The sequence below is a fragment of the Dictyostelium purpureum genome (genome assembly GCF_000190715.1).
Source record: "Dictyostelium purpureum unplaced genomic scaffold DICPUscaffold_249, whole genome shotgun sequence".
Lineage (NCBI taxonomy): Eukaryota > Evosea > Eumycetozoa > Dictyosteliales > Dictyosteliaceae > Dictyostelium > Dictyostelium purpureum.
The window spans coordinates 1-26213 of NW_003519585.1; the positions used below are offsets into that span (position 1 = coordinate 1).

At 23.2% G+C, this 26213-nt stretch overlaps 12 protein-coding genes across 12 annotated transcripts; 3 read left to right on the forward strand and 9 right to left on the reverse strand.

Moving 5' to 3' along the window:
- Nucleotides 1-196: 196 nt before the first annotated feature.
- Nucleotides 197-2893, forward strand: DICPUDRAFT_98853 (uncharacterized protein; the record flags this gene model as incomplete). The annotated part of the gene is made up of 5 exons (XM_003290886.1): nucleotides 197-287; nucleotides 378-1185; nucleotides 1263-1812; nucleotides 1884-2051; nucleotides 2123-2893. The coding sequence occupies 5 exons, from the start codon at nucleotides 197-199 to the stop codon at nucleotides 2795-2797; spliced, it is 2292 nt and encodes a 763-aa protein (XP_003290934.1). The 3' UTR covers nucleotides 2798-2893.
- A 61-nt stretch (nucleotides 2894-2954) lies between these two features.
- DICPUDRAFT_155477 (uncharacterized protein) lies at nucleotides 2955-4877 on the reverse strand (the record flags this gene model as incomplete). Its single annotated transcript, XM_003290893.1, has 2 exons — nucleotides 2955-4625; nucleotides 4704-4877. 2 exons carry the CDS (start codon nucleotides 4875-4877, stop codon nucleotides 2955-2957), a joined length of 1845 nt encoding a protein of 614 aa, XP_003290941.1.
- A 958-nt stretch (nucleotides 4878-5835) lies between these two features.
- DICPUDRAFT_155478 (uncharacterized protein) lies at nucleotides 5836-11042 on the reverse strand (the record flags this gene model as incomplete). Its single annotated transcript, XM_003290894.1, has 4 exons — nucleotides 5836-5900; nucleotides 7200-7979; nucleotides 8331-8888; nucleotides 8966-11042. 4 exons carry the CDS (start codon nucleotides 11040-11042, stop codon nucleotides 5836-5838), a joined length of 3480 nt encoding a protein of 1159 aa, XP_003290942.1.
- An 865-nt stretch (nucleotides 11043-11907) lies between these two features.
- DICPUDRAFT_155479 (uncharacterized protein) lies at nucleotides 11908-13144 on the reverse strand (the record flags this gene model as incomplete). Its single annotated transcript, XM_003290895.1, has 2 exons — nucleotides 11908-12814; nucleotides 12885-13144. The coding sequence occupies 2 exons, from the start codon at nucleotides 13142-13144 to the stop codon at nucleotides 11908-11910; spliced, it is 1167 nt and encodes a 388-aa protein (XP_003290943.1).
- Nucleotides 13145-13256: 112 nt separating this feature from the next.
- DICPUDRAFT_155480 (uncharacterized protein) lies at nucleotides 13257-13805 on the reverse strand (the record flags this gene model as incomplete). The annotated part of the gene is made up of 3 exons (XM_003290896.1): nucleotides 13257-13265; nucleotides 13369-13488; nucleotides 13560-13805. 3 exons carry the CDS (start codon nucleotides 13803-13805, stop codon nucleotides 13257-13259), a joined length of 375 nt encoding a protein of 124 aa, XP_003290944.1.
- A 2167-nt stretch (nucleotides 13806-15972) lies between these two features.
- On the reverse strand, nucleotides 15973-17894 carry DICPUDRAFT_81636 (uncharacterized protein; the record flags this gene model as incomplete). Its single annotated transcript, XM_003290897.1, has 4 exons — nucleotides 15973-16879; nucleotides 16949-17385; nucleotides 17454-17573; nucleotides 17649-17894. The coding sequence occupies 4 exons, from the start codon at nucleotides 17892-17894 to the stop codon at nucleotides 15973-15975; spliced, it is 1710 nt and encodes a 569-aa protein (XP_003290945.1).
- Nucleotides 17895-18182: 288 nt separating this feature from the next.
- On the reverse strand, nucleotides 18183-20203 carry DICPUDRAFT_155482 (uncharacterized protein; the record flags this gene model as incomplete). Its single annotated transcript, XM_003290898.1, has 4 exons — nucleotides 18183-19089; nucleotides 19161-19684; nucleotides 19751-19870; nucleotides 19958-20203. The coding sequence occupies 4 exons, from the start codon at nucleotides 20201-20203 to the stop codon at nucleotides 18183-18185; spliced, it is 1797 nt and encodes a 598-aa protein (XP_003290946.1).
- Nucleotides 20204-20385: 182 nt separating this feature from the next.
- Nucleotides 20386-21306, reverse strand: DICPUDRAFT_92583 (ribulose phosphate 3-epimerase). The gene is made up of 2 exons (XM_003290899.1): nucleotides 21090-21306; nucleotides 20386-20996 (listed from the first exon to the last, which is right to left on the reverse strand). The coding sequence occupies exons 1-2, from the start codon at nucleotides 21204-21206 to the stop codon at nucleotides 20427-20429; spliced, it is 687 nt and encodes a 228-aa protein (XP_003290947.1). The 5' UTR covers nucleotides 21207-21306; the 3' UTR covers nucleotides 20386-20426.
- A 633-nt stretch (nucleotides 21307-21939) lies between these two features.
- Nucleotides 21940-23221, forward strand: DICPUDRAFT_98856 (uncharacterized protein; the record flags this gene model as incomplete). Its single annotated transcript, XM_003290887.1, has 3 exons — nucleotides 21940-21984; nucleotides 22247-22549; nucleotides 22601-23221. 3 exons carry the CDS (start codon nucleotides 21940-21942, stop codon nucleotides 23219-23221), a joined length of 969 nt encoding a protein of 322 aa, XP_003290935.1.
- Nucleotides 23222-23552: 331 nt separating this feature from the next.
- Nucleotides 23553-24228, reverse strand: DICPUDRAFT_38290 (uncharacterized protein; the record flags this gene model as incomplete). The annotated part of the gene is made up of 2 exons (XM_003290900.1): nucleotides 23553-23803; nucleotides 23874-24228. 2 exons carry the CDS (start codon nucleotides 24226-24228, stop codon nucleotides 23553-23555), a joined length of 606 nt encoding a protein of 201 aa, XP_003290948.1.
- A 368-nt stretch (nucleotides 24229-24596) lies between these two features.
- On the forward strand, nucleotides 24597-25250 carry DICPUDRAFT_81641 (uncharacterized protein; the record flags this gene model as incomplete). The annotated part of the gene is made up of 3 exons (XM_003290888.1): nucleotides 24597-24599; nucleotides 24717-24885; nucleotides 24979-25250. The coding sequence occupies 3 exons, from the start codon at nucleotides 24597-24599 to the stop codon at nucleotides 25248-25250; spliced, it is 444 nt and encodes a 147-aa protein (XP_003290936.1).
- Nucleotides 25251-25470: 220 nt separating this feature from the next.
- DICPUDRAFT_81642 (uncharacterized protein) lies at nucleotides 25471-25812 on the reverse strand (the record flags this gene model as incomplete). Its single annotated transcript, XM_003290901.1, has 1 exon — nucleotides 25471-25812. The coding sequence occupies one exon, from the start codon at nucleotides 25810-25812 to the stop codon at nucleotides 25471-25473; it is 342 nt and encodes a 113-aa protein (XP_003290949.1).
- Nucleotides 25813-26213: the final 401 nt, after the last annotated feature.

Here is a 26213-nt window from a genome sequence, read left to right on the forward strand (position 1 = left end):
AAAAAAAAAAAAAAAAAAAAAAAAAAAAAAAAAAAAAAAAACGACGAGAAAAAACGACAAAACGAGAAAAAAAAGAGAAAAAAAGGCTATATAAGTCAAGATACTCCATGCATACGCTGACATATTAATATAGTTAATCATCAGTATCGTGCATATACTGGGTCAAAGTTTAGGTTTAAAAGAAAGCACAAGTACAATGTCAAGTACCAATGGATCACCAAGTTTTTATATCGATGGTTATATTAGAGATTTAATGTCAATAAAAGCATCAACAAAATCCTCAATAAGTAAGTGTGATAGTTTAGGTTGTTGATTGGATAAACAGGTTATATAATTAATACTAACATTATCTAATTTTAATTATATATTTTTTATAGAAGCACAAAGTTTATTAACATCATCACCATTTGGAGGATTAAATCAAAGTGAAGTTAAACCAAATAAAGATGTATTTAAATGCCCAGACGATTCAAAGAATTGGACAAGAATTAATATAGTAAAAGAAAGTAAAAAGAAAATTGAAAAGAAAGATCAAACCATATTTACATTTCGAAGAAGAAAACCAGCATTATTTCAATATAAATACTATAAAGATCAAGAGCCTTTAAAGATTACTGAGCAAGAAATTGTGCAAGTTGTCAGAGTTATTATAAATCCAGCTACACCACAGGATCGTTCAATTGCCACCAAAATTTTTATTAAAATTATACTAGATATCTATTGTAAAGATGGTTTAGTGGTCCAAAGTAGTGAAAAATTAATATCAAGTTATTTCCATCAATTCATATCAAGCACAAATAGAGACACCAGGGCTCATACATTTAACATATTATTTAATCTCTCCATTCACATAAACCTTTACTCTGAATTAAAATTAGAAGATGGCGGCAATATTCAAACTACAAATAGCAGTGGCGGCTTGTCAATGATTAGAGATCTCCAGGAAAGTGTTTTTAGAATTTTGGTTGAAATGGTACAACATTTAATAGATTTTAAAGAAAGAGACGAAAGAACTTGGCAAGAAGCATTAAATTGTATTCTTTTCTTTATCACTGAAGAGGGTTATGTTATCAAAGAAAAATTATTCCAATTAAATTCTCAAATGATTGCAAGTTTTTTATTATATATTCAAGATTTAAATGATAATGTTAAAAGAATTTTAGTAAGAATGCTAACAAACTTTTTGTATGTATTTTTATTCTATTTATTTAATTTTAATTTTTAATTATTTATTAACACTATTTCTTTTTTTTATTCTACAGATATAAGGATCCAATTTGTAATCAAATTAATTATCAAAACAACTATTTAAATTTAAATGAAGAGGAGGTTAATAATGTTGGTGGTATCAATTTTATTTTGCAGTTATATACAACTGTTAGATCAAGCGAATCCAAGAATAATTTATTTGTAATAATATTCGATTATGTTTTACTTACAGCCTTAAAAACTCAAACTATTGAACAATCACAAATCATCAATGAATCACCATTGCTTCTAGAACTGTTTAGAAAATCTGATGCTTCACATTATTTCACCCAAATTTTTAAATGTATACCCGAACATGGTTTTATTTCAAAGTTCTTTTTGTACACCTCTGAAGAAGCCAAGCATGACTCATCATATTCTTACGAAGATCTAATTATCAAATTTACAATGAAGTTAGAGGAATTTGCAACACGTTATCAATCAATCGATTCAAACTATGAAAAGTTAATTTTAGATTGCCAAGAAGTCCCAGAGAGATTAAACCAATTAATCAATGATACATTAAATAATGAAGATGACGAAGTTTCTTTATTCTATGCAGAGGTAAATATAAAATAATTGATTTATTAATTATTCAACTTTAAAATATACTAATTTTTTTTTATATAATTTAGAATTGGTTATTTTTATTATTAAAGAAATCATTAATTGATAAAGAATCAAATCCACAATTTAATTTTTCAATCAATACATATATTCAATTGGCTTCAAATTTAAGTAGTAGATTAAGAAGAATGTATATTTCATTAACAGAAAGATTATTATTATTATCAAAGTTTAGAGTAAGATGATTTTATTTTTATTACAGACTATTAATATAATTTTCAAATTCTAATTTTTTATTGTTTAACAGTTATCTACAAGTGAAACAAAAACTATAGAGATTTTCGATATGTTTAATGATAGATTTACAAAACTAATTTCTCAAGGTGAAAAATCAGAAAATAATTTAATGTATATAGTAGATATTTTATTTGATATGATTTACAAACGAGCAGGTACAGGTTTATTACGTTCAAAAGAATCAGTTCCAGATACCAACTACTCATTATTTTTATCCAATCAATTTGTGGTTTCAATTTCATTACTTAAATTATTCAATATCAATATCATTCAATATCTTTTCAACAATCTCCAACACTCAGAAAACACAAAAGAACAAAGATTATTCCTTTTACATATTTTAATTCAACGTTGCAACGACGAAGAGGATTTAAAGAAAGTTGGTGGGATAAGTTTCTTTAAAAATTTACTAAGCGATCTCTCTACTCAAATTGCATATCACGCCAGTTACTTTTTACTTACTCAATTGGAAGCTGAAAGTCCTGAAGAATATCGATCAATTTTAACAAGATTGCTATCCAAAGCAAGAGAGAATAATGATGAAAATTTAATTTCTAATCCATTTTTCCAAGTGCAAGGTATTATTGAAATGACACATAAAGCTTTGAATAATAGTAACAACAGTATTCAAAATCATCATCATAGTCATAGTCACAGTAACCAACAATCCCAACAACATACATAAACAATTAAAATCTTATTAAATCAATTTTTTAAAAAAAAAATAAACTAAAAATTATAAAAAATAAATAGTAGATATTCTACCTCCTATAATAAATTTAATTTCATTAAACAAATTCCAATTTATTTTATAAAAAACTAGTATTTTAAAAAACTTTTATTTATTGTTGGTTTTTATAAATGGAATCTGAAATTAATAATGAATCTTTGATTTGGTTAATATCGTGAATTCTAACAATATTAACACCCCAAGAAGCGGCAATACAGCAACATGCAACGGTTCCATAAAGTCTTCTTTCACTATTTGGAGGTGGAACTTCACCGTTTGACGATTCATCATATTTTGCGATGGTTTGAGCAATGAAACCTTTTCTTGATGGACCAATCAAAACAGGGAAACCTAAGGATATTAGATCCTTACCCTTTTTGATGATTTCGATGGATTGTTCATATGTTTTATAAAAACCTAAACCAGGATCTAATATTAATTGCCATCTGTAAAGACCTAGTTTTGTTGCTGTTTCAATTCTTTCCTTAAAGAAGTTATTTAGTGTTGTTATAACACTTGGGTTTGATAAATCTATTTTTTGGCTTGATTGATTTGTATTAGCATTCACATTTTGTTCATTTTGTTTTTGTTGTAGATATTGAGTTGTTGGTTGTTGATGATTTAATATAATTGGAGTTTTATATTCTTTGGCGATTAAAAACATATTTGGATCTTTCATTGCACCGCTAACATCATTGATTAGGTTACAACCTGCTAAAATTGCTTCTTTTGCTACTTGGTGATTGTATGTGTCAATTGAAATTGGGATATCTGGATACTTTTCTCTAATCTTTTTAATTACTGGAACTACTCTATCAATTTCTTCTTGAATTGTAATTTGAGCTGCACCAGGATAAGTTGATTGGCCGCCTATATCAATAATATCTGAACCCTGTGTGATTAATTTAGTTGCTTGGTCCAATGACTTTTGAACACTATCGTATTTGCCTCCATCAACAAAGCTATCTGGAGTTACATTTAATATTCCCATAATAAATGTTTTTTTATTCCAACGCCAATTAATTTTTCCAATTCTGAAGATCTTTTGAATAGAGGATGGTTTTAAATTCATTTTCATACGATTTGAAGTAATGTGAAGGGTTGGATGCATGAAATTTGGTGCAATATCGCATAGAGGTATGAGAACAAAATCTCTTTCCCACATTAATGGATGTGGAATCTCTAATGTTTCAATTTTTAAAATTTGGCTATTATAGTAGATGATATCTATATCAATAATTCTTGGACCATTTTTGAACATTTTAAAATCTCTACCCATTTTTTCTTCGATGGATTTGATGAATACTAATAGTTCCTGTGGCTTTAAATCTGTTGATCCTTTACATACACAATTGAAAAATGAATCTTGTTCTAAGAAATATTGTGCACCACTTTCATACATAAAAGATGTTTCTAAAATATTTACCTTTTCTTTTAAAATTTCGAAACTCTTTACAATATTTTCATATTTATCACCCATATTGGAACCAAATGCTAGATAAACTATATTTAACCCCTCTTTTGAAGAACCGGTTTCATTTGATGGTGGTGCAGATATTTGCTTATTGCTCGATGGAATTTCCACATAAGAGTTCGATTTGAAAAAGTCCAAAGTTCTAACAATTTCTACTCCTGGCCATTTTGCTAATTTAATTGCACCCGGCTTTTGAATCAATACTTTAACTTTTTCAATACCAAAACCTAAACAACAAATCTTTGCTACTCCTGTTGCTAGTGCTTCTAATGTATAGTGATGTGATGATTCTGCATATGAACATAATGACTAAAAATAAAAGTTATTATTTTTAGTGTTTGGAAAAAAAAAGAATAAAATTAAATTAATTAAAAATTAAAAAATTACCTTAGATAGGGAGCTATAGGAGATTGTATATGCAACATTATCTGTAGAACCACATTTGGATAAATCTCTATATGATGTTATGGTCATAATAATATTTTGTTTTATAATTCTTTCATTTGGATTTACCCCAATTACTGCTTGCACATGTAAATCTTGAATAATAATTTTATCCATTGTAATTATTTTATATTAATTTTATTTGTATTATAAAATAAATGAAAAAATAAGTGAAATAAAAAAAAAATAAAAATGAATTTAAATGAAAAAATAATTAATTTTAAAAAAAAAAAAAAATATAATTATAAATTTTTATTTTTTTTTATTTTTTATTTTTTTATTTTTTCGAAATTGAGTCATTGCCATAAAAAAATCTGAATAAAAAATAAAATTTATCCACAGCGCGGTACCAAATAAAATTTTTTTTATATTATTGTTATAATTTATTTATAAATAATTAGTTTTTCATCACCCCATTTTTAATCAAAAAATAATAAAATAAAAAAAAAACGATGTTTTAAAAAAAGTGTGTTTTTAAAAAAAGATAAAAAATAAAATTTGTCCACTGCGCAGAACCAAATAAAGTTTTTTTTTATATTATTATTATTTAATTTATTTATAAATAATTATTGGTTTATCACCCATTTTTAATTAAGAAAAATAAAATAAAATACGATTTTTTAAAAAAAGTGTGTTTTAAAAATTCAGCAGTTCGCAAAAGTTTTGACCCCTTTTTTAAAATTTTTTTTATTTTTATTTATCTTCGATAATTTCATTTATCCAAAAATATAAAATAAATTTTCGAAACACAAATCTGAAAAATATTTATTTATAAAAAACAATTTATATAAATTTTTTTTTTTTTTTTGCAAATTTTTCTTTTTTTTTTTTTTTTTAAAAATTTTCAAAAAAAAAAAAATGGGTTCATTATTTTTAAAAAGATAATTTAAATTTATATAATTTATTTTTTATGCAAATTTTTTTTTTTTTATGGGAATCCACCTTTATTATGAATTTTTTGTTGTATTCTTGGATTGATTCATAAAGATTATCAATTATATCTTGATTAATATTTTTCAAAATTCTTCAAATTAATAGATTGAAGTCATGACGTGAGTACCTAATAGTAGCCAAATTAATACATCGTTTTAATACTGAAATCTGGGTGGTCATTGAGAAAATTATCAATTGAACGCATAACTATATAGATATAATTGGACAGAACGAATTTACTGAGATTAGAACTTGTGTCAAGTTGTTATTTGGAAGCTGCCGGATAGGGACTACTAAATATTTTCTTTATCTAAAACATTGGATGAAACCATAGTTCTTGGCCAGAATAATGTCTGATATTCATCAAATAGTTGATTAGAATGAAAAAACTCATGGATGTTAATTTAATTGAGAGGTCTTTTGTACACTTATTCTAAAATGTTAATACCAATAATAAACAAAAACAAATATATAATTATTAAAAATGAAAAACTTACATCATTGAAATTAATAAAGAATATACAAAACACATTTTCTTTTCAGACAATATGTTGGATGAATAAATTGGTCAATTAAAAATGATGTTAATATTAATTCAATAATAATAAAATAGAAAATTCTATTTTATTATAACGAAAGGTTTTTGAGCTATTTATTTTGGTCTCCATATTAGCAATATTGGATTCCATAGCTAAAACTTTTTTTTTCAAAAATATTCTAAATGCAAATAAAAGAATAATTAATATTTATTTATTTTGTTTATAATGTATGTTATATAGGATAATTACCTTTTTTGAAAAAAAATTACCCATTTTTTAATTTACATAATTTTAATGAAAATACCCATTTTTTTAATTTGTACAAATGGGTATAAGAAAATATGAAAAAAATAAGCTGAACACTAAAGGGAGGCAAAAAAATTTAAGCTGGTTGGTTTTGGCTGGACACTAAAAGGAGGCAAAAAATTTAAGCTTGACTGGATACAAATGACTTTGAATTGCTGTTTGAATTTAATGAAAAATAAATTCTAAAAAAATTTTTATCGAGGTTTAAATATTGTGGGATAAAAAAAAAATTTAATGAATTATAATAAAGAATCTATTATAGATAATAATTTCCTTTTGTAATCTTAAAAGAACAAACTATTAAATTTTTGTCAATAGCAATTATAATTTTTTAAACACACCCCTAATAAAAAAATAATTAAATTAAAAAAATATAAAAAAAATAAAAAAAAATTAAATACTAACAACACACTTTTTATTTTATTGAATAAATATGAAAAATACCAATTTTATAAATCATTATAATCTGAATATTCAAAAAAATATAATAATAATAATATGATGGGTAATATAATACCAAAAAAAATTATATATAAACAATTATATTAATTAATATTACATATTTATAAATATATATAATAATATCAAGTTTATTTTATTTTTATTTTTTGTAATAAAATAAAAATGACTATTATAAAAGTAGAAACGGTTACTATAATACCTTTATGTTGTGGTTTTATAGATTTAAACAGTGCTGACTGCGCTATTGTGTAGAGTAATATTTGGAATAGATTAATTTGATTTATAATTCTTGATTCGCTTGATAATGATTTGGTGGTTTTAATTGGATGTATTATAAAGAATAGTGTTGAATAAATAGTTTGAATCCATAATACAATATTCATATAATAATGATGTCCAAATAACGTTATTAATGATAATATTATAAATATATTGGATCTTATTATTATAATTAGATCCCACCATCTGTATTTTCTCTTGTAATTTAATTTTGATAAGGTTTTTTGAACTATTAAATTTGATTCTATCCATATTCTACCGATTTTATTATTTTTATATTTGATTCTAGAATATATAAAACTGGATGAATTTAAAGCTATTATTATTAAAACTATTGATACTATTATAAATATAAATATTGATAAAGTAAATAATATTTTGTGTAAAACTGGACCTAGATATTCAACTGAAAAGTCTAAAGCTAAAAGATCGATTTGTTTTGAAATTTTAAATTGTTCTTTATAAATTATTACTGATGCTATATTAAACATAATTGGTATATAGAGTATTTGAAATAGTATCCATTGTGATTTAGTTTGATTGATTAAGTTACTTGTTTGATTTTTAATTAAAATTCTCTTTATATCTTTTTCTATGCTATTTATTTTATAGAATGATTTATATTTTGAATCTTTTTCAATATATCTTTTATAGTGTTGAATCAATGAGTAAATTATTTTAAGTGTGATATCTGATGAGCCTATTATAAATAACATTATTATTAAAATGTTTGAAATGATTATTTTGTGTAGATAGTTTAAATTTTTAAAATAGCAATAACCATCTATAAAATCGATGGATACTCTAAACAATGGTAATATATAAATACCGCCATATGAAAAGAATATAACCGAGTTGGTTTGAATAAAAACTATAATTGATTTTATGGTTGGATCTTCGTTGTATTTGATAACAGAAAGAGATAATCCAATGATTATATATATGGCAATCAATGGAATTAATAGCGTTGGGATAAAAGATGAACAGCACTGAGTGCCTGATTTTGAAACACTATTTGTGCAGTAATAACACAAGTCACCAGTATACAAACTTGATTGGCAAGTATTTTTTTTATAGCACATATCTAATGAACATGAGTAGATTTTAGAAGGTGATACCATATAATAGTTATCTAAAGTGTAAACATTTGAATTTTGACACACCATTTCATTTGGGTCGCATTTGATACATCTACCAGGATTTGAAGAATTATAAAACAAATCACTATAAACTGAACCCATTGGACAATAATCACAATTGGTAAAGGTACTTGATGTATTTCTGGTAGGATATCTAAAGGTTCCACAACCTGTTGTTTTTATTGTAATCGAATTAAGATCGGTAAAGTTGAGTAGTTGAATAGAGTAATAGGAACCAAATGCACTATTGAAACTATAATAAAAGGAACCCTGACCAGACACAATATTAATATTAATATATTCCACCACTGGATCAATATTGGTATCTGGATCACCTTTTGAAACTGATGCAGTAAATAAACCACCAATTCCAATCATTACATTATTGCTTTGATCTAAAATTAGAAATTGAATTAATAATAATTCGATACCATTTGCTTCAAAAAAATCTGGCTTGATGGAACTTGGAGCTAAAAAATTAAAGAAAGAATATTATTAGAAAAAGAGAAATAAATTATTTGAAAAATATTTTGATTATTATGCATACCACCACCAAAATTATTAGGACCAAAAAGAAGTAAGTTATTATTGAAATTGTTTTTTTGAAGAATGAAATCGGTGTTAAATTGTTCGAATGGAAAATAGAAAACCCCACCATTATAGGAAGCATAGTTGTCCGTAAAATTATTTGAACGGATATCGCTTGTTAATTTTCTACCATCTACAAATATCTGAAGAGAGAGTGAAAATACTCCCCCATATAGTGCAGAGTTATTGAAAAATTTTGAATTTTGAATTATGATATTATATGTGTAACCAACTTTTCCAAAAATACCACGAATTCTAACACCAAATACAGATCCTATGCTATTTGGAAAATAATTATTTGAAAACTCACTAAAATCAATTTCTAGCTTATAACAGTTGTTTAAAATTATGAGGGAAGTTTCTGATATATCTGTTTCGTCATAGTTATTACTAACTATTGTATTTTGGAACTTTACTAATCTATCTGATCCACTTGCAGTTAGGTAGATTAATTTAAAGCCACTGAGGTGAATAAATTGGTTATTTGAAAAAGATCCACCTGTTATATTGAGTTTATCCGTTATAAAATTGAACATTTGACTTGAAAAAATATTATTTGTAATAAAAACATTATTCATAGTAATCTTGATATTTGCTGTCATAATTTGAGCAACAGAGGTGTCTGGATAAAAATAAAAGTACTTTTTAAAACTTTGATTCTCCCCATAAAAAACAATAACCTTATTACCTATGAATTTGAAATTATTTAAGATGAGATTGGCGTCGGATACATTACCAGTAATACAAATTATTGGGGTGGTGAAATAGTTATTCTCTAAAATAATATTATTTAGTTCAACATTTGCTGCATTTTCAAGAGCTAATAAAAAATTAATTGGTGAGGTATTATTTTTAATTGCAAGGCCATCTATTATGAGTTTGGATCCTGTTTCTCCGTATATAAAAGATCCAACATTATTTAAATAGGTTGTATCTTGGATTATAACATTTGATTCTGAAAAAAAAACTATTGGAGAAAATGCATTATTAATGAATTGATTGTTTGAAAGTTGAACATTATTGGACTTAAAAGAAAACATTTCGACTCTTTCATTAATTAAAAGATATGAAGAAATTCCTGAGCCGTGGTTATTAGTGAAAATTGAATTGGACATTACCAAATTTCCAAAACTAAATAAAAAAAAAGACTCTTCACCTCCAATGCAATTACTAACGATCAAACCCTCTATTTCAAAATCTGAATAAATTGAATTCAGTGTATACTCGAATCTATTTACAACAAAAAAACCAGTAAATTTTACGGAGGATATTAAAGAGCTATTTCCAGAATTGCTATATAAGAATGTTTGGCCACTATAATCCACAAATTCAGAGTTTGATATTTCTAAATTTTTATAACCAACTAAAATAAGGAACTCTTGGATGTTTGACATAAATTTTGAAAAATTGGAATTTCTAATAATGATACTTTGAGAATTGAGGGAAAATAAGAATGATGATGATGAATCTTTTAATGTACAGTTGTCAAAAGAAATAGAAGATGTGTTTAAAAAAATAAAATAACCCATATCATTGCTAGCATCTATATTGCTGACTTTAAAGAAACTTGATTTAAATCTAATTTCGCCATCATTTACACTATGGTAAAAAGAGTCTCTAAATGTTGTTCTAATTTCGACATTATTAAACTCTACTGAGGCATTGTTAAATATAGATGCACCAAAACATTCGAAACTTGTGTTTGAAATGAAAATATTACTGGGTTTCAATAATTCATTTGAAGGCATTGATATAAGTTGATTAATATCACATTGGATAGTTGAGAACTTTGAAGTATAAATATTTGAGATATTAAAATAATCAATATTGCCAAGAAGTTTAAATAGAGTAAAATAACTATTTTGTAATAGATAAATACTATTAATCGTTAATTTTAATTGATTATTATTATTTAGTTTAATTAAAGTTGATGCTATACAATTACTAAAAGTGATATTATTGATATTATGTATACCTGATTCTATTGATATAATTGATGAAGAATCTTTAAAATTTGAAATTGAAATATTATTCATATTTGTGTTGCTATCATAAAAATTTAATTTACTATTTATAAGTGAATTGTAAATTTCAAAATTTGTCTTGAATATATATATATATTTATAACCATTATTATTACTATCCCTTATTAGTGAACTATTATTAAAAAATATATTTGAGTTTTCAATTGATTGATAAAAAGTATTTAAAAAGTCAATTTTGATATTATTAAATGTTATTGTACAATTATTTATAAATAGATTATTTAGTAAATTAAATTTAAAATTAAAAAAACTTATTTCTGTTGAATTTATTATATTTAAATTTATTTGGTCTATATTAACAAACTTATAATAATTATTATTATTACCATCATATGGCATTATTTTAATATTATTAAGATTTAAAATTTTAAATGTGCATGACATTGATTCATAATTTCCATATGAAATATTTATGGTTGTATTTGATTTTAAAATACTGTTATTGTTGGTTGCATTATTTAAATTGCATAAACTTTGAAATGGGTTGGTTATAGATCCATCGCCATTGCTATTAGAATTTATATCTATATATATATTATTATCATCGTTGATATTTATAAAACTATTATCATTGAATTGTGATTGTATTTTAGATATTAGGCATATTAAAAAAAAATATATAATAAATATTTTATGAGGTATTTTCATTACTCCTATTATTTATTAACATATTGATTAAATTATTTTTTAAATAATTTTTTAAAAAAAAAAAAAAAAAAAAAAACCAGAAAATTCGAAAAAAAAAAATAAATTAAAATAAAACTAAAAAAAAAAGAAATTATTTTTATTTTTTTTATTTTTTTGTTATTCTATTTGAAAATTTCTTTTTTGTATTGAACTATTTACGTTATTTTATTTAAAAAGCATTTGTATATTGGCCATTACCAATTTGGGACATTTCTTTCATTTGTTCATCTGAGGAATTGCCAATACCAACAAAAGAAAACATATATTTTGAATTATCTCTGTAAAAAGTGGACCAACTGGCCATGTCAAATGGTGTTATGTCACCATCACAAAGTACAACAAACTCATCAGCATCTCTAAATTGAGAAATACCTGCTACAATTGCTTGCTTCATATCAGTTCCACCAGCTGCTTTTAAAGAATCAATCCAATTTATGAGAAGGGTTTTATTTTTAGCTTCATTTTGTTTATTTAACCATTCTTTTCCAATTGAAAAACTGGTACTTGTGTTCCATGCTGCCACTGAGAATGAGTTTTTATTTTCTTCAATTATCTTTTTTATATTTTTCTTTAATGTAACTATTCGAGATACACCATTATCTGACGTGTCCATTGAACCACTGATATCACATAGATAAACTACCTTTTTACCAGCTGTACTAATATTATAATTCTCACATTTAACTGATTTATTAAATGATTTGGGTCTGATGGTTTTAGCTTCTTCAATGTTTGATGCTGGTTTTGATTCTTCAATATTATAGCTTTCATTGATACAAACTGGTTTGCCATCAATGACACCTTTAACCTCTACTTCTACTTTACATTTTGGTAAGACAGTGTCATAACAACCCTTTGAATCTGTAATTGAATTGAGATTCAATTTCTCACTTTCACCTTCTATTTGAACTGTACCGGTAAGTTTTGAGTTTTGAACTGGTTTATCATATGCATTAAATGATAATGAAACAATTGATGCTGATAAATCAATAAAATCTGTTTTATATTCACCATTTTCTATTATAATTTTAGTTTTCTTTAAAGAAATTGCTTTAGATAAACCCTCTTTAAAAATACTGAAAAAAAATAAAATATTAGTTTTCAAACATATTTCTAAAAAATAAAGATAAAAAAAGATATACCTACAAATTAACATTATATTCTCCATCATCTAAATCTGAAAAATCAAAACCATTACTTGAAATTCTATATTCTTTTTTTGCGGAACTGTCTGGTATTTTTACTATGCAAACTAAATCTTTGTGGAATGGGAAAACCGTAAAGGGCTTTGCTTGTTTAGAACTTTTTAAAGAGATACTAAATAAAGAGTTATATATGTATCTGAAAATTACTTTGGCTGTTTTCAAAATTGGCTTACCCATTAAAAGTATACAAGTAGCAATCATGTTTTTAGTACTATTGGCGTTTTTTGGCTTTTTACCAAATAAAACAAATGGTAATAAAAATAATGAAACAATAACAATAATATAAAATATCATAGATGACAATAACACAAAACTAAGAATACTTAATATTAAAAAAAACATTGCCAATTTTAAATAAAACTTTTTTAAAAATTATTAGAATGTTTATTTAAATATTATATAATATAAAAAATATATGAACTTACTCTATTATGGTTTGAATCTCTTGATTTTTTAATTTCAATTAAAGACTTATCTATCCATAGTATTAGTTCTACAATGAAACTAATTAAATCAGTGTTATCATATTTAAATTTGTTAGTTGGCTAAAAAGAAAAAAAAAATTAATAAAAATTTTTTTTATTTATAATTTTTTTATAAATTAAAGTAAACTTACAATATATTTTGAAATATATTTATAATTAATAAACAATAATTGCAAAAGAAAATAAATTGCAATCAAAAGAAATATTAATGAGAAAAAAGGAACATCAGAACGATAAATTTTATAGGTAACCAATAAAGTAACTGCAAACAATACAGATAATTCAATTGGTCTTTCTAAAAGAAATATACTTTTAGTGTATACTATTGATTCATCATACTCTCTGAAAACCCTTTCCACTTTTTTCTTTGTTTCCATTTTGTTAAAAAATTGTTGTTATAAAAAAAAAAAAAAAATAAGGTGTTTTATAGAAAAAAAAATGAAAAAAAAAAAAAATAAAAAAAAATAAAAAAAATATAAATATGTTTTTCTTTTAATAATCTAGATCATTTTAAAAATAAAAACCACTAACCCCCCTTAAGTATTATGGAATGTGATCTACCCTTAGTGTTATGAAATGTTGTCTACATTAAACTCTGTTGTTTTTTTAATTTTTTTTATTGTTTAAACTATTTAAAATTGTGCAAAGAATTTTTTTTCAAAATTTAATTGAAAATGGTATTTAAAAATTTGGTGGGTTTTGTTTTTTCATAATTTTTCAAACTTGATCGGCTTTAACAATATTATTATCAAATATAACCAATTTACATATTATTCAAATTAATATAACAAACAATTTTCATTTTAACCCTCTATAGAACCACTCACATTATATTTTAATTATTTTGTTATCTATCTTTTTTTATTTTATCACCTCACTATTATTAAATTATATAATTATTCTAATAAAAAAAACCAATTATAATAATAATCTAGATTATATCTCCGATGGTGAAGCAAATGAAGATCAAATTGAAGTTAGTAAAATAAACAATTCAATAACAATGTTTGCAGAACTTCTTCTAATTCAGATGCCCATTCAAATTCAACATTATTCCTTTATAATCTATAAAATTTTGATACTAATTAAGTGCAATTTGGAAACGAATTTCTAATATATACGGTAAAACCATATTACTTTTGGTTTATAGACTGAGCTTTCTCTCAAAAACCAATAAAAGATTAGTTTTATGTATTACTATATAATTGGGTTGTTGTTAATTTATTTTTATCATCAAATGCAAAACCATTATTAGGAGAATTTCTTATATCTTTGAATTAATCAACTTATTTCTGGTTCCATTTTAGAAATTTAAAAATCTAATATCTTTCAAAAATAACTTTAGATAGAAATGGTAGAAAAAAATATTTAATGTGAACAAATTCCCAGATTGTAAGAAATTTATATTTAATCGAAATCAAATGTAATTGTGATAACATTCACCTTTCCATGTATTGTGGTTATAATATAGTATTTGAAAAATAATAAAAAATAAAAAAATAAAAAAAAATAAAAATTTTTAAAAAAAAAAAAAAAAAAATTATACATAAATTTGTTTAAAAAATGTTGTTTAAAAAAAATAAAAAAAGGGGTTTTTTTTTAAAAAATATAAAAAAGGGGTGTTTTATGGAAAAAAAAATGAAAAAAATATAAATATAGTTTTCTTTGAATAATCTATGTCAATTTTAAAAATAAAAACCACTAACCCCCCTTAAGTATTATTGAATGTCTACCCTTAGCATTATGAAATGCAATCAACATTAAACTTTGTTGTATTAAAAAATTTATTGTTAAAACTTTTCAAATTTGATTAATCTTTTTTTTTTTCAAAATTTAATGACAGAAAATGTTATTTAAAATATAGGTGGGTTTTTTTGTTATTTTCAAATTTCGCCAACTTGATTGGCTTTAACAATATTATAAAATATAATCAATTTACATCACGTACGACCAAATTTTTAAAATTTGTGTGGGTTTTCCATACAAATTTTAAAAATTTGGTCAGTGGTGATATTAAACAAATTTATATAACAAAAAATTTACTGTAACCTCCCTAAAGAACCCACATTAAATTTTTAAAAATTATTAAAATGTTTATTTAAATATTATATAATATAAAATATATGAACTTACTCTATTATCTAACTTTGTTTGTAGTCTAAAAAGATATTTTAATTTTTTGAACTATAATTTATTAAATTAAACTTTTGATATATTTTGAATTATATTTATAATTTAAAAACAATAATTGCAAAAAGAAAAAAAACTGAAACCAAAAGAAACAAGAGTGAGAAAAAAGGTATCACAACGAGAAAATTGTATAGGTAACTAATAAATCGATTAATCTTTCAAAAAGAAATACAGTATTATTTCATCATAATCTCTGAATATCATCCCCAATTTTTTCTATATTTCCATTTTGTTAAATTAAAATAAAATCATAAAAAAGCTAAGTATTATGGAATGTGTTCTACATTATAATTTTTTTTTTTTATTTGAATTTTTTTTTGGATTGTAATGAACTATATAGTGATAAAATTTTATTTAATCAACCCTTGAATATTGGCCATTACCAACCTGGGACATTTGTTTCATTGCATCGTCTGAGGAACTACCAATACCAACAAAAGAAAATATATATTTTGAATTATCTCTGCAAAAAGTGGACCAACTGGCCAAGTCAAATGGTGATGTATCACCATCACAAAGTACAACAAACTCTTCAGCATCGCTAAATTGAGAAATGCCTGATAAAATTGCCTGCACCATATTATTTCCACCACTTGGACGTAAAGAATCAACCCAATTTATGAGACGGTTTTTATTTTTGACTTCTGTTTCACTATTTAACCATTCATTTCCAATTGAAAAATCGGTAATTCTGTTCCATGCTGCAATTGAGATTGAGTTTTTGTTTTCTTCAATTTTCTTTTTTAAAGTTGATTTCAATTTTTCGATTTGAGATACACCATTAACTGAGAGGGCCATAGAACCACTTATATCACATAGATAAACTGTCTTTTTACCAGTTGTATAAATGTCATACACACTACCGTTAACTGATTTATTGAATGATTTGGCTCTAATTGTTTTAGCTTCTTCAATGTTTGATGCTGGTTTTGATTCTTCAATAGTATAGCTTTCATTGATACAAACTGGTTTGCCATCAACCATACCTTTAACCATTACTTCTACTTTACTTTTTGGTAAGACAATCTTATAAAAACCCTTTGAATCTGTCATTGAATCGATATGCCACGCCCCACATGATCCCTCTATTAGAATTGTACCGGTAATTTTTGAGCTTTGAACTGGTTTATCATATGCATTAAATGATAATGAAACAATTGATGCTGATAAATCTATAAAATCTGGTTTATATTCACCATTTTTTATTGAAATTTTAGTTTTCTTTAAAGAAATTGGTTTAGATAAACCCTTTTTAAAAATACTGGAATAAAATAAAATATTAGTTTTCACACTTTTTTAAAAAAATTATGATAAAAAAAGATATACCTACAAATTAAAAACATATTCTCCATCATTTAAATCTGAAAAATCAAAACCTTTACTTGAAATTCTATATTCTTGCATTCTTCCACTGCCTGTTATTTCAACTAAGCAAACTAAATCTTCGTGGAATATGGATACCATAAATGGTTTTGCTTCATTATGTAGTTCATTTTTAGCACTATATAAAGATGAGATACTGAATAAATAGTAATATGTGTGTCTTAAAATTACTTTGACTATTTTCAAACTTGGTTTACCGAATAAAACTATATAAGTAGCGATCATGTTTTTAGCACCTTTAGTGTTTTCTGGCTTTTTACCAAATAAAACATATGGTAATAAAAATAATGAAACAATTGCTAAAATATAAAATATAATAGATAAAGATAACATAAAAGTGACAATACTTAATAATAAAGCAATTATTGCCAATTTTAAATAATACTTTTTTTTAAAAATTATTAGAATGTTTAATGTAAATATTATATAATATAAAAAATATATGTACATACTCTATTATGGTTTGAATCTCTTGATTTTTTAATTTCAATGAAGCACTCATCAATTATTAATCTTAGTTCGACAATGAAACTAATTACATCAGTGTTATCATATTTAACTTTGTTGGTTGGCTAAAAAAAAATTCATAAGAAAATTAATAAAAAAATTTTGGTTTTTTTGTTTTTTATAAATTAAATAAAACTTACAATATATTTTGAAATATTTTTATAATTTAAAAATAATAACTGCAAAAGAAAATAAATTGCAATCAAAAGAAATAATAGTGAGAAAAAAGGTATATCAGAATGATAAATTTTATAGGTAACTAATAAAGTAACTGCAAACAATACAGATAAATCAATTGGTCTTTCTAAAAGAAATACACTTTTAGTGTATACTATTAATTCATCATACTCTCTGAAAATCCTTTCCACTTTTATCTTTGTTTCCATTTTGTTAAAAATTGTTGTTTTAAAAAAAAAAAAAAAAAATGGTTTTATAAAAAAATGGGAATAAAAAATTAAAATTAATTTTAAAAAAAGTGAAAAAAATCATAAAGATATTTTTTTAATTATCGAAATCAGTTTTAAAAAAAAAACCATTAACCATTTAAGTATTATGGAATGTAGTCTACCTAAGTATCCTAAGTATTATTTTAATTTTGTTTTTTTTTTGTTTTTTATTTAAAATTTTTTTTTTGTATTGTAATGAATTATATGTGTGATAAAATTTTATTTTATTTAATCAACCCTTGAATATTGGCCATTACTAATTTGGGACATTTGTTTCATTGCCTCGTCTGAGGAACTACCAATACCAACAAAAGAAAATATATATTTTGAATTATCTCTGTAAAAAGTGGACCAGCTAGCCAAGTCAAATGGTGATATATCACCATCACAAAGTACAACAAACTCTTCAGCATCACCAAATTGAGAAATGCTTGATAAAATTGCTTGCTTCATATCATTTCCACCAAATGGATTTAAAGAATCAACCCAATTTATGAGACGGATTTTATTTTTGCTTTTAGTTTCACTATTTAACCATTCATTCCCAATTGAAAAAGAGGTCTTTTTGTTCCATGCTGCAATTGATATTGAGTTTTTGTTTTCTTCAATTTTCTTTTTTAAAGTTGATTTCAATTTTTCGATTTGAGGCACACCATTAACCGAGAGGGACATAGAACCACTGATATCACATAGATAAACTGTCTTTTTACCAGTTGTGGTAATTGTGTAATTGGTGCAGTTAACTGATTTATTGAATGATTTGGGTCTAATGGTTTTAGCTTGTTCAATGTTTGATGCTGGTTTTGATTCTTCAATAATATAGCTTTCATTGATACAAACTGGTTTGCCATCAACCATACCTTTAACCATTACTTCTACTTTACTTTTTGGTAAGACAATCTTATAAAAACCCTTTGAATCTGTCATTGAATCGAGATTTAATATCTCATCTTCACCCTCTATTTGAATTGTACCGGTAAGTTTTGAGTTTTGAACTGGTTTATCATATGCATTAAATGATAATGAAATAATTGAAGCTGATAAATCGATAAAACCTGGTTTATACTCTCCATTTTCTTTTAATATTTTAGTTTTCTTTAAAGAAATTGGTTTAGATAAACCCTTTTTAAAAATACTGGAATAAAATAAAATATTAGTTTTCACACACTTTTTTAAAAAAATTATGATAAAAAAAGATATACCTACAAATTAATATTAAATTCTCCATCATTTAAATCTGAAAATTCAAAACCTTTACTTGAAATTCTATATTCTTGCTCTCTATCACTGTTTGGTATTTCAACTAAGCAAACTAAATCTTCGTGGAATGGGGATACCATAAAGGGTTTGGACGATTTAATTGGTTTTTCTTCAGCTAATACTTCTTCTTTGGTTGGTTCATTTACAGTTTCCAGTGGTTCTTCATTCTCTGTAGTATTTGCATTGGTGCTTGGTTCCTCTGCACTATTTAAAGATGAGATACTGAATAAATAGTTATATGTGTGTCTTAAAATTACCTTGACTATTTTCAAACTTGGTTTTCCAACTGCAATTATACCAGTAGCAATCATGTTTTTAGCACCTTTAGTGTTTTCTGGCTTTTTACCAAATAAAACAAATGGTAATAAAAACAATGAAACAATTGCTAAAATATAAAATATAATAGATAAAGATAACATAAAAGTGACAATACTTAATATTAAAAAAAACATTGCCAATTTTAAATAAAACTTTTTTTATAAATTATTAGAATGTTAATTTAAATATTATATAATATAAAAAATATATGAACTTACTCTATTATGGTTTGAATCTCTTGATTTTTTAATTTCAATGAAGCACTCATCAATCATTAATCTTATTTCAACAATGAAACTAATTACATCAGTGTTATCATATTTAACTTTGTTGGTTGGCTAAAAAAAAAATTAATAAAAAAATTAATAAAAAAATTTTGATTTTTTTGATTTATAATTATAAATTTATATATAAATTAAACTTACAATATATTTTGAAATATTTTTATAATTTAAAAATAATAATTGCAAAAGAAAATAAATTGCAATCAAAAGAAATAATAGTGAGAAAAAAGGTATATCAGAATGATAAATTTTATAGGTAACCAATAAAGCTACTGCAAACAATACAGATAAATCAATTGGTCTTTCTAAAAGAAATACACTTTTAGTATATACTATTAATTCATCATACTCTCTGAAAACCCTTTCCACTTTTATCTTTGTTTCCATTTTGTTAAAAATTGTTGTTTTAAAAAAAAAAAAAAAAGGTGTTTTATAAAAAAAATGAAAAAAAAAAATTAATTTTAAAAAAAAATGAAAAAAATCACAAAACAGATAAAAATATTTTTCAAAGAAAAATCAAAATCAATTTTTTAAAAAAAAAACCATTAAAACATCGGTGTAATTTCTTTAACCATTTATTTTTATTGTTATTATTAGTATTATTATTTAATTATTGTGACCAATTTGGAATATTTTTATTAATTACATCTTTAAATAATTTAATTGTATCTTTTGGATCTTGATTTGGTTTGAAAAGAGCAGATCCTGCAACGATAACATTGGCACCAGCTTGGGCAGCTTCATCAATAGTATTTGGATCTAAACCACCATCAACTTGAATATTAAGATTTGGATATTTTTGACGAAGTAATTTAACTTTTGGCATCATATCTTTCATAAATGATTGACCACCAAAACCAGGTTCTACTGTCATAATTAAAACAAAATCTAATTGATCAATGTATGGGAAAATTGATTCTATTGGTGTTTTTGGTTTAACACTAATTGCAACTTGCATACCTGCATCTTTAATTTTTTTAATGACTTGATTTGTAATACCTCTTTCCTCTGTTACTTCTATATGGAATGTAATTGAATCTGCACCAGCACTCTTGAAATCTTCAATCATTAACTCTGGGTTGGTAACCATTAAATGGCAATCTAAATGACCCTTAGTATGTTTTCTTAAACTTTTAATAACTGGTGCACCAATAGTTAAATTTGGTACAAAATGTCCATCCTATACATATTAATAAATAAATTAATATCTCTCATTATTTATTATTTATTATTATTTTTATTGATGATTATTTTAATATTATTTATTAATTACCATAACGTCCATATGTAACCAATCGGCGCCGCAATCGAGCATATAATTTGCATCTCTTGCTAAAAATGAAAAATCAGATGATAATAATGATGGGCAAATAATTGGTTTAATACTCATTTTATTTCTATTGTTACTATTACTATTATTAGTACTATTTATTGTAGAGTAGTGGTTGATTTTAATATTATAATTTAATAATGTAGTTTTATATAGTTGTCGTAAGCTATTTCTAATGTACATGAAAAAAAAAAAAAAAATGAAAAATAAAAAAATAAAGTTTAAAATTTAAAAAAAAAATAAAAAATAAAAAAAAATTAAATATTTTTAAAATTAATTTTTTTTTTTTTTTTTTTTTTTCTTTTTGCAATTAATAAAAATTGTTTAATAATAAAAACATCTTGTTCTCTCTCTTTCTTTCCAGAAATCAATTAAAAAATATAATATATTTTATATGAACAAATACAATACTCCTTTTTCAAATTATTTCGTTCAATGAAAAAAAAAAAAAAAAAAATTAAAATTTAATTTAAAAAAATAAAAAATAATAAAAAAAAAAAAATAAAAAAATAAAAATTAAAAACTAAAAAGGCAAACGTATCATTAGAAGGTTTTATAATTAATTTTATTGCGAATTATGTTTCCATTACACATATAAATAATTTTTTTTATTTTTTATTTTTTATTTTTTGACATTTTCTGTTTTGAATATTTTTTTTTAAAATTATTTTCATTTAATAATAATCATTTCACATAATACATATTAAATAATTTTTTTTTTTTACAGATAAATAGAAAAATATCTGTTTAAAAAAAATAACAATTAATAATATACAATTACAAATAATAAAAAATGTCAAAACAACAAATAGAGCAACAGAGCTTTACTCCAGAAGATGTAAGTTAAAAAAAAAAAAAAAAGGTTATATAAAAATAATAAAAAAATTAATTATTTGTTATTATTATTTTATTTTTTAAAATTTTTTATTTTGTTTTTTTTTTTAATAATTATAAATAAATAATAAAAATAAATAATTTTTTTTATTATGTGTATTTTACTTTTGTATAATATACAAGAAAAATGAAAATTTCTTATGTAAATAAAAAAAAAATAAAAAAATAATAAAGTTAATAAAGTATTAACGTGTTTAAATTTATAGGAACAAGAAATTAATGATAGGGTTGAGGAATGGGAAAAAAAATATGGCAGTTTAGATAGAACCACAAGAATGTTGGAGCAGTTAAGAGAATCTCATTCAACAGGTGTCGATAATCTATGTAAATTAGGTCAACAGGGCGAACAAATGAATAGAGTTAATAAGCTGACAGAAGAACAGGAGACATATATAAAAGGGTTAGGAAAATATAAAAAGTTTAATAAATATATGAAAAGATTCTCAAAGAAAGATAAGAATGAAAAAAATGAAGGTGAAGACAGGAAGAACCAAGAGCTACACAATGAAGTCAATAGATTAAAGATAAAGCATGATGTAGATGTAAAAATATATAATTAGAGACAAAATGACGAAAAAGAAAAAAGAGAAAGACTGGCACAGGAACATTTACAAAAACAAAAAGAGGATCAAGAATCTGGTAACCCATTCTCCAACACAACAACCACTAGCACAACAACACCAAAATCACCAAAAGAACAATACATGAACGAAGAAGAAAGATTTGAAAAGAAAGGTCTATCAAGATTATGGAAAAACGACCCATTGAATGATAAAGATAAAACACAAATTAACTATGCCATGGAAAATCAAGCGGTACCTATACATCGTTTAAGTGATGAAGGTGTCAAAGATAATGTATTTGTCCAACGTTCAACATGGATAAAAAAACAAGATGCTCAACTTGACGAAATGCAAGATATCCTTTCAGACCTTAAAAACATTGGTATGGCTACTCAAACCGAATTACAAACTCAATCTTTAAAATTGGACGATATTGGTCAATCTATGGATAAAGGATCGGACTTTTCATTACGTAAAAAATCAAAAAGAAAAATTGAAAAGGAACAAAAGAAAAAAGAAAAAGCAGAAAAAGAAAAAACTAAAAAAGAAGAAAAAACCAGACAAGATATTGATAAAAAAATTAAAGAAGAAAACGGTGTTGGCGTCAGTTCAAAATAATTTAATTGTATCTAAAAAGTAAAGCAAAGATCAATGTAAAGTTCTTTATAAATAAAAATAAAAACTTTTTAAAATTTAATTGTATATAAAATTAAAATAATAATAACAATAATAATAATTATAAAAAAAAAAAAAAAAAGTATATCTAAAATTATTTATTTATTTATTTTCTTTTAAACAATATTAAATTTAATATTAAGCCTAAACTATTATGCTTGACCTAATTTTATAATTATCTTTTGTAATTTCTTTTTTTTTTTTTTTTACATTTTTGCAGTTTTGTGGTCGTTTTGATATTTACTATTATATATTTGAAATGGATGTTATTTATTTAATTAAAATCGCTTAATAAAACTGTAAGTTTATTTGGATATACTAAATATTTCTTTAATAATGATTTGATTTCTCCAACTATAAAATTTTCTAGTTTGTCTAAATCTGCTAAAACATGTTGATCTGAATCACCAAGTTGAGTTTCAAATTTAAAATCTTTTAATGGTGTATAATCTCCTTCGGAATTATCAGCTGGTGGAACAAAACAAAAACAAACTTTATCTGTATCATATATTACTGATGCAATACCTAAATGTCGAAAAAAAAATAAAAAAGTTAGTGGGGGTGAATAAATAAATTAAAATTATTTGATATATACCTGAGAATTTTGGGTTGGAAACCTTTACAGTGACTGGAAAGGTAATAAAATTGGGAGTTGGTAAATTAACTTTAAATTCGGTTTGAACTATAATGAATGCATCACCTTCATATCCTATTTTAGCTCTTAATTCGATCCCATTTGGTGATTTAGTACCTAAAATTAATGCATCTGGATCAGATATTTGTATAATTTCAAAAGTTGGTGGTTTTGAACCCAATGACAAATTTGATAATTTTAATTCACCAATATTCTCATATGTCTTTGTTAAACCTGATAATTGTTGATTTAAATGATTCATCAATTTGATTGAATGCTTTTCAGTGATTCTATCCCAATAAATTTTTAGTGACATTTTATTTTTTAAAAAAATTTTAAAATATTTTATATTTTAGTTATCTTTAAATTTTAAAGTTATTAATTAATTAATTATTTATTTATTTATAAGATTATTTTATGTATAATTTTAATTCAAATAAAAGAAAAAAAAAAATTAACGAAAAAAAGCCATTTAAAAAAATTTAAAAAAATAAAAAAAAATAAAAAAATTAAAATAATTTTTTTTTTTTTTTTTTTTGATTTTTTTTTTTATTAATAAATCTTTTTTATACAATTTAATCCATACTGTAATTTTATTAAACATATCCATTTATTTATTTATTATTTATTTATCCCCCCCATTGTAATTTTATTTCCTTTTCAAAAAAATCAATTATAATAAAAATGGTAATAAATTATTTTTTTTAAATTTTTTAAATTTCAAAAAATCATTTTATTAAAAATAAACAAAATATATTAATATTAATATTTTCATTCAAATATTTACTAAATAATAAATATTAGAGCTCAAAATTAAATGAAGAAGCTCAATCTGAATTCAAAGAAGCTTTCAATTTATATGATGGAAATAAAGATGGTAGATTAGAAGCAACAGAATTAGCAAATGTTTTAAGATGGTTAGGCCAAAATCCATCCCCAAACGATATAAATGATATTTTAAGAGAATATGGATGTTTGTATTTTTATTAATTACCACAAATACATTAAATAGTAATGAAGAAGATAATAATAGTTTATTAACGTTATTTTAATTTATAAAATATAGCAAATAATCAAATGACATTGGATGGATTATTTAATTATTTAAGTAGAAAAGTTGTTGATGATTTTGATGAAAGAGAAATTATTGAAGCCTTTCAAGTATTTGACAAAGATGGCAAAGGTTTAATTGGTGCATCAGATCTTAGACACATTCTTACAAATTTGGGTGAAAGATTAAATGAAGATCAAGTAGAAGAAATGTTAAGACAAGCAGTAGGTGCTGGTGATGGTGCAATCAACTATGAACCATTTGTTCGTAATATGTTAAAGAAATAATTTTATAAATAGTATTTTAAAAAAAAAAAAAGAATAATAATAAAAAAAATAAAATAAAAAACCATTTAAAAACCCAAAACCACAACACACAAAAGCTAAAGTTAAATGTTATTTATAAAACAAACATAAAATAAAAACAAAAAAGAAAAAAAAAACCATAATTTTAATTTTATAAACTTTTATTTTTTATATAGATAAAATTTTTTATTTTTATTCCAAATTATCTTTTTTTTAATTCTTTTTCTATTTTATATTGAGAAAACATATACTCTTCAATTTTTTCAAACAAAATAATTTTAGGTTCTTGATTATTTGGAATATTAAAAAATTTTCCCAATTCTATTAATTCATTAGTTGTCATATCATTGATTGTACTATTTTTAAATTTCTTTATTAGGTAATCACAATGTTCCTCTTTTCTCTTTTTAAATTTATTATATTCATTCATAAAATTCTTTTCTTCCTCTAATTGTGATAAAATAACAAAATCTTTATTTTTGTTGTTGTTTTTATTTATATTATTATTATTATTATTATTATTATTATTATTATTATTATTCATTATTATGTATTAATTTGAAAAATATAAAAAAAATACAATTATAATTTTAATTACAATTATAATTTCATTTTTAATTAAAAAAAGGGTTAAAAAAATTTTCTAAATATTATTTTATTTCAAAGTAAATTTTTGAGGTTCGTAAATACATTTATTTTTGAGCAAAAAAACAAAACCCAAATTAAAAATGGATATGATGAATAAAAATTTAATCAATTTTTTTTTTAAAAATAGATTATTATATTAATAGCCATTAATAACCCATTTTTTTATTATAAAAAATTGTTTTTTTTTTTTTAAATATATTATTATAAAATCAAAAGGATAATATCTCCTTAGTTTATATAAATTTTGGTTTGAAAAAAATTATTGGGCTTCCAATTACAACAAAAAAAAAAAAAAAT

Excerpts from the sequence above, each read along its gene's own strand:
- DICPUDRAFT_92583 (XM_003290899.1), bottom strand. The coding sequence starts at position 21,206 with ATGAGTATTAAACCAATTATTTGCCCATCATTATTATCATCTGATTTT. Across the intron at positions 20,997-21,089 it reads GGTTACATATGGACGTTATG|GATGGACATTTTGTACCAAA; the intron begins GTAATTAATAAA and ends TAATATGTATAG.